Source organism: Saccostrea echinata, unplaced genomic scaffold (genome assembly GCF_033153115.1).
Source record: "Saccostrea echinata isolate AGI-Se365-2 ecotype Australia unplaced genomic scaffold, CSIRO_AGI_Sech_v1 ptg000028l, whole genome shotgun sequence".
NCBI lineage: Eukaryota > Metazoa > Mollusca > Bivalvia > Ostreida > Ostreidae > Saccostrea > Saccostrea echinata.
Window position 1 is genome coordinate 13389321 of NW_026889777.1, and position 8403 is coordinate 13397723.

The following is an 8403-nucleotide window of genomic DNA, read 5'->3' on the forward strand; positions in this document are numbered from 1 at the left end:
ACTTATCATCCGTGGCAAATTTGCTGAAATATCGCTGCAAAATATGCTAATTTGTTGAAAATAGACAACCATTCAGAAAGCTGGAACTCTTGGGTATCCGACGATGGCACAAGACACCTCATTACAAAAAGAACAATGCAACGAATTCATATTATCGGTTAACCGTGTGAGCAAAAGCAAAAGTTGTAGATTTTGTTTAAGAGATTACTATATATAAAAACTTAGATATCATATCATAAATTAAACCAAGTAACATTTTTAAATATCTACTCAGAGAGTTTTTTTTTTTTTACAGATTAATTGTATTCAAAGTTTTTATGAAGGATGAATACATGTTAGAAATGCTACATGTATCCCATTGCTGCACACAGTATTATTTTAAAGGACTTCAGGACACACTTATGAAAGAGAGGCTACTCTGAAATAGAAAAAAATAATAAATTCAGGCATTACTGGAGCAGATAGAAATGAAGCTTGAAATAACACATAGAGAATCGAACCGCTTTAATCCATTAGTTTCCGCTTTTGTTCAATAGCCTACCGACTGCATGCAATATCAAATTTCACAGTCAAACAAAACTGTAGATGTTACACAAATTTACACAAATTTACACTGACGATTACATAACGATTCCGTCATATTTATTTATTTAAATGATCCCATCTTACATAATCAATATATTATTATTTTTCATTCGAAATATGCATAAAGCTTACGAAATGAAAAAAAAAATTGAACAATCATGTAAAGTTAGATAAGCTTTTCTATACGTGTACTTCACAATTGCTATTACTGAATTATAATGTAATGGTACTCGTTGCAAATGAAAAGTAATGAAGGATTTATTTAGTACCTTACCTGAAATAATTTGTTTACAAAATTTGCTTATTTAATTTTCCAAAGAAACAAAAGATAATTAAAAACAACTTTGAGAATTCGTTTCCTATTAAGCATCAAAAGTGTCTTTATATTTAGGAGCAGGAGAGGAGTCTTTAATTTGTAACAATACATAACAAATAGCAATGGTATAACATTGTAAATAACATAATTATTTTTAAGGTAGAACAGTCAATTAAAAGAAATATTTTTATACGAAAAGATTATGATTGTACAATGCCATGTTGTAAATTGAAAATGCTTAAAATGTCATTTCAAACAAAGGCCGCAAACTCTTTAACCCATTTCTGAAAAACATATTTTCAAATTAGTAATGAAACCTCCAAAATGTTTTACAAAGGTAAGTGCAAACTCAACATATCATTGCAATATGTATCCCACACCGCTTATTTTCACATTTACAATCCTTTGTAGGAAAATAATTAGCAAAAATCAGGATATTGAATTCACTGGAAAATATCTAGCAAAAAATACTATATACTAACATGTTAGAATCACTTTAGGGAGTATCAAATATTGGATACGTACAGAATACCTCCATAAGCTTATGTATTCAGTGTGTAAGTAAATAAACATTGCCATTGGTGACAAATCGCAAATAGTGCCATCTTTATCTTGTGCACCTCAGGAAGCGTTCTTATATGCCTATATATAATTATCTTGGGAATCATTCATCAACTTTTAAAGTGCATAGAATATCCAAACAACAGATACCAAAATTGTAATACGAAGGGGGGGGATGTTAACTTTCCACCAGTTGAACAAATATTTCTCATTTTACGTCTACTAGTATTTGCAGCTCATGTCTTTGCACATGAATACTTTTTGTGAACAATATTGCTTATTATATTTTTGTACATTCAAGAAACTGCTTGTTGGAAGAGTATTATTTTATAGTACGTTTTGAATATGAATAATTACTGACAAGTCACACAATTAAGAAATCCGCCAAACTGTGAATGTAATCTATATCATTATATCCAATATTTTGACAAAGATTTAGTTGTCAATGAACATATCAATTTTCCTTTACTTTCGTATTGTAGTACCTTTCATATAAGAACTCATAAAATCTGTATCACATTTTTCTTGTTTTTTAAGTGATATATACATATAAAAATAACCACTCCTAGTGTAAAGTTCATTAGAACTTTTTTCCTTGCGGATGTAGAAAACATCGGTTATTGGGTCTATAAAAGCATCAACGTCCAACGCAGAGGTTGTTTTTCATTTTAAAGAGAAATTTGTCAAAAATGACTAGTGTTAACACATTGATCTTATATTGCATTTCAAATAAATAAATGAAAATGAAATTACGTTATTTTTTCATCTCTGTAACTCTTGGTCTCTGTTTTCATGTGTCTGGAAACTTCAAACAATTATCCGTTTTTCTCCGTGTTCCAGATAACGATAACAAACGTCCAACTGACAATATTGGGGATGAGATAGAAGGAATACGAAGTATATATCATCTTGCATCTCCAATTGTAAACTAGATTGTACGGACGTTTTCTTCAATGACATGACGAAAATATGTATTGTTTCGAAATCCGTAAAGATCACAGAAATGATTTCCTCACTGGGATTTATACATATGACATCAACAGCATCACGTAAGTTTACTTTATATATGTTTTATACTAATGCCCTATTCACACGGAGAATTTAATTTGAATTAAATGTAAGTTATTGCGAATTAAATCTGATCCTCGTTCACACGAAGCATTTAATGCGAATTAGTTGAATTCGAATTAATTTAATGCGCATTAAATTACCGTGTGAACGCTAAGCGAAGCTTATTCGAATTAAATTTTGACGCATGCGTAAGGGCAGAATTAAGTCACATGCCACATGTCGGTGGTCAAATATGGGTATTTGTGCTATTTTTGAGTGGAAAACAAAGGAAAACTATGTTAATCACTAAAAACTGTACAGACACTATGAAGTTATGTCAAATGTTTATCTGCTCTGCACAATGAGACGTGATTTGCAAAGCCTTACCGAATAGCCATATAGAAGAAATAAAATTTTAATTCGCATTAGTTTACTTCGCATTAGCTGTCGTGTGAACGCAATTTAATTCGCATCATTTTACTTCGCATTAATTTACTGCGAATTAAACTCTGCGTGTGAACAGGGCATAAAGATGTATTAAATATCATTTTAAATACATTACTGGTAAGGTATGATATGCAGGAAGATTTTGAAACCATTCAAAACTAAGAGAAGTATTTATTTTTATGTAACACAATTTGAATCATAGCTAAATAATGCTATCATTGCATTATCGTCATTCTGAAGACAGCGTCATAATAATAGAGATTCTTAAAATTAACATTAGGAGAAAGCATTTCAAAGTTGAACAGTCAACGAAGTCTATTTTAAAATATACAATTTCTTACAGAGTAATTGTTAAAAATATATGGATTTGCATTTCTAGTTTTATCAATGTCTCTTTTTCTATGGTATTTGTGATTCTTCTGAAAATTTATTTTCCCCGATTTATTATCAGGTGAACTAACAATCCATGAATTTCTCAAAAAGTTTTTATTAGGTAGAATGGTTAGTTCATCTTATAGAATAACATGATAAAAATAAACATCATAGTCCTCATGATTTTTGTTTGTTTGTTGTTTAATGTCCCTCTCGAGAATTTTTCACTCATATGGAGACGCCACCACTTGCCGGTGGAGAGCTACAAATTTTAACCTATACTCGGCACTCATGTCCATCGAACAGTGAGGGATCTTTTTCGTGCCAGCACCTACTGCGACACGGGACCTCGGTTTATACGGTCTCATCGGAAGGACCGGTCTCTACGTCCCACAGTGGGATTCGAACCCGCCACGTATAAGGATCAACTCCTAACTCCGCGACTCTATAGCAAACGCTCTAACCACTGCGCCACGCGGGCGACTCGTCCTCATGGTGATCATTAAGGTATCCGACCCCCTATTAGGACAGCATTTTTTTTAACTTGAAATATCAATTGTGTATAAAATACACTGATATTAGTTATAAGCCTTTTAGAATAGAAAAGGATTTACCAAGATAAAATAAAGAAATGTAATTACATCAGCAGTAAACAACAAGTGAAGATTGTTTGAGGACAAAACAATTTTTTTGAAAGTAAGAGTTTAAATAATACGAATGTCAGCAAATGCTGTGGTGGAAATACATGTATGTATCAAGGATAGAAAACTATTGAATCTATTTTTAAGAAGAATTTTTTTTTTTTAAATTGATTTTGATTGATTAAACGCAAAAGATGATATCTCTTTAAGGACAGGTCAAGGTCATAAAATAACGTTCCGCTCTTACATATTGAGACTAAAACATGAATATTATATCCTAAATTCAGAGAGAATTTAGTCCATACATATCTGTCATGCATTTAATTTTATTGAATCTGATGTTATTATGGATCAGATTCCCTAGCTTTTAAACATTTTTCTTTCATTTTCGTCTTTAGACAATACTATAAAATAATTTGTTTGTTGAGTAAATTTTTCTTTTTTGATGGAAAAAATTAATTCCAGAGAATTTGATGTCTTAGTCGGTAAAAAGTATAATACTGTGAAATAACATATTTTCGTGGTGTCTAATTCTCGAGGTTTGAAGAAAAAGGGTTGGTTTGGGAAATTTGATTTCGTGGTTGAGGAATTGTTGAGCAGTTATAAAACATGTAATTTTACATGTCATGGTATATATGAATTCGGGTTTCTCTTCATACTTCGAAAACAACGAAAATTACCCCTCCCAATACACGCGAAAAGTAGTGATTTCACAGTATAAAAAGAATATTATAGTTTGGTTGTTTAACATTTCGTGGGGAAAAATGAATTTGTGTCTCTCAAAACAACAACAAATGGACCCTATAAAATTTATTTCACAGTGTGTAGTAAATATTTGCATAAACTTTTCCTGAGAAGCAATATTCAAAGTAAGGCATGACTGTCGACCTTTCCGCTATAAAATATTTCAAAATATTATCTAGTTCACGTACTTGATCTAACGCCTCTTTTTTGTCCGCTAATTTAAATACATAACAGTAAATGATTAAATCAAAAAAAGAAAAAAAAAAAATCATGGCTCAAAATACACTAATTTATAATTACACTAATGCTTTCGCTAAATTTTGAGTGAGCTATTTTATGTACGTTTTCAGTATAAAATGTAGTTTTGTTTATATTAGGTTCCTCTAAATTGAGAATATATGGGATGTCCCAGTACTTTCCTGATTACACAAGGAAAACATGAATCAATGCACAGGTAACAAAAAAAATAACCATGTGTTTGGGAGACCTATACATGTAAATGGGGATTAACCTTTTCTAACAAAAAAAAAATCAACACAAAAAGCATACTCTCACAAGAGACAAGAAAAATGTCTAATAATGTTCTGTGGACTTAAAAATCTTTACATACTTTAAGTCATTCAAAGATAATATATACTTTTGATGCTCTAATTTGTTCTTTTCATTTAAAGATAGACTGTTTGAAAAATGGTTCAAAGCTGACTGAGATTGAAACTGTGGAAGAATATTATTTTGTTAAGAGCATTGCAGATGAAATGAATACAGGTATTAATAAATTCATACTCATTTAAAAGCATTTAGTAAAATTTCGAAACTTTTCATTCCCTTATTTTGAAAATATACTACAGCTTTAATACAATGTAAAAGAAATCTAAGCAACAGTACTAGTATATTTTGAATGAGAAATCAAAGTGAACATAGACAAAAAAATATAACTTGTGAAATATATTGAAGGTCTGTGTGGTAAAAAAAAAAATAAATAAAAAAAAAAAACCTCATCCAAAACTTCTTGTTCATATTGTGTTTCAGACTATGTTCACATTGGTGGTACCGACGCTTTTGAAGAAGGAAATATGATCTGGTGGTCAACCTGTCAGCGCGTTAATCTCATTCACTGGTCTTCCAATCAGCCTGATAATTATCTTAACGATGAATATTGTTTGAATCTGTGTAAAGCTGAGGATTATAAACTGAATGACGGCAACTGTCAGTCGGAGTATCTTTTTATCTGTGAGCGTAGTGTTTGAAGGCGAACTAAAGTAAAAACTTAAATTTAATCCGCATATTCTGAATTCATGCCTGCTAGAATGAAAAAAATTAGTCTCTTTCAGTAAATCCAATTGATTTAAATATTGCCGCCATCTGTCAAATTTTAACGGAACCATTTGTGTCCGGATTAGAAAGCTTTACTGCATATAAATGAATTCACAAAGGTAGATAAAAATATAAAATTAATATCAGAATTTTCTCTTGTGCCCAACTTAAAACACTTGAAAACAAGATACATGTATTTGTCAATCGGATTCGCAAATGCAACCAAAAATAAGTTTTAATTAATATGTATATTATATTAATGTGTTACTTTCGTTTGTTTTTGTAGCATATTGTTTCTTTTCATTATATTTTTGTTATCACATTAGATTCGAAAATGTTTCAAATCGTTTAGTAGATTCAGAAGATCACTATTTAGATAGCTTCTTCTTTTGAGATTTTATTCTGTGGAAGTTTCTTAATCCTATTTTGTTAAATGTAAATTAATTCTTTCTGAAATATAGAGAATATCAGTACTTTTTTTTTTAAATTTCAATCCTACGCTGATTCGACGTATCCCATTGAAGTCGGAAAAAAGGACAGATTAGAGTCTCTGTTTCGTATTTGGATGTTTTACTAGAGAAAGACTTTGATGGCAAACTGACAACTAAACAACTTAACCTTCTGAAAAACATGATGACTTCAACTTTTCTATCTTCAATTTTTCTTTTTTATGTTATTTATGTAGCAGCATATGATTATCACTGGATATGGAAATTATGTCTTCTAGATGATTCAATGCACAAGACCATTTCTACAATTTCTTAAACGGGACAGGCTGTTGAGAAATAAGCTGATGATACAAGGAACTGAATAATCTGGTTTGAATAATACTTTTTGCAAAATCTATGGTCAAATCTTGTTTGCAAATATAATATGTCGTCAAGTTTTTTGTTGACTGACGCTTTTCATACCAATTGCTATGTCATTATTTTCAAAATGAATTGCCTACAATTTTTTTCCGTTCATCCGAGGAAGACAAGAAGCACACGGAGTGTGTGACCGGTCGACAACATTTACTTTTGACATTCCATTGGTAACATTTAATTTCATTTTGCCTCACAAACTCTTGTGTAATTTTTATAAATATTGCCTTTACTCAGATGCATAATTACAATCATTATGAGGAAAACGATTTTAAACATACTTAACACATTTTGTGTACGTATCGTATAACAATAAAAATATTTACAAAGAAATAAAATGCAAATATGATTAATTCTGTCATAACTCTGTATCTAAATTTTATCTGTGAAAATTTTGCAATAATCTTAAAGTTCGAACGCTTAAATGAAACACTATTAGAAAAAACCACTATCCATAATAAATCAATCATCTAGACAGTAGATATCGCTGACATCATTTCATGCACTTTCATGGGTATGAATTTGTTTATTGTTTTTTTTTTTTTTTTAATATTACCAACTAACTAATATTTTTAATTTGTTTTTTCCTGAAGTTCTTCAGTAGAATAATTCAAAATTCAAAGCTCAAACAAAATAATCTACACTGTTTCTTCTTAATATTATTTTAATTCTATGCTTTTTTTTCCCAATTTACTAAGAATATAGCTCGGAAGACAATATGACTCCATTTGGCCTTCGTAATAAAGTCTCAAGGACATTGCTGGTCACATATGGGTGACCATCTGGCGTTTTCTTATCTTTTTGTTTAAAAGGTGTGAATTTAGAAATAGTTAGACAAGCGTCTGCCTCACTTTCAATCAAAGTTACGTTTCTTGTCAATGAAACATTCGAGCTGTTGAATTTCTTTAAACGTAAATAATCATCGGCAAGAAAATCATGGTCTTTGACTTTACTGGTTGAAATTTCCGCATGTTTGTTGATTTTGCTGTATGTTTTCTTATTGCCAGTGTCCTTCGAAGATTTTGAACAATGCTGCAAAAAGTCAATTTTGCATTCACAGTCACGGTTCTCAAATTTCCCTTGCAGACTTGATACAACATCATTCCCTGATATTTGGTTACTTTCTCTGTTTTCTAGGTTATCACTGGTTCCATCCTTGTATAGGCCTTGAAAGACAGATGTGTCAGAAATGGTTGAGATGCCAATTTTTTGTGGTGCATTTAAGATAGGCTTTGAATTATAAGTGGCGGTGGTGGCAGACTGTTCATCTGATTTGGATAAAATGTTGTTTCTTGTCATATCTTTTACCATGGATTCAAAAGCACATGAGTTTCTTTTATCTAGTTTCTTCTTCTTTGATTTCATACAATCAGCTTCTTCTTTTATTTCGTTCATTTTCATTTTGACTTCTAATTGCTAAGATAAAAACAGAAAATATAGAAATATGACTTGATATGTTAGATAATAATAATTAAGAGATAATCAGAAGTCTAAAATGTAAAACAATTTT

General features: G+C 30.7%; 1 protein-coding gene across 1 annotated transcript; it reads left to right on the forward strand.

Annotated features, from left to right (window-relative positions):
• Positions 1 to 1211: 1211 nt before the first annotated feature.
• LOC133193530 (C-type lectin galactose-binding isoform-like) lies at positions 1212 to 5963 on the forward strand. Its single transcript, XM_061329494.1, has 3 exons — positions 1212 to 1238; positions 5388 to 5481; positions 5746 to 5963. Exons 1-3 carry the CDS (start codon positions 1212 to 1214, stop codon positions 5961 to 5963), a joined length of 339 nt encoding a protein of 112 aa, XP_061185478.1.
• The last annotated feature ends 2440 nt before the right edge of the window (positions 5964 to 8403 follow it).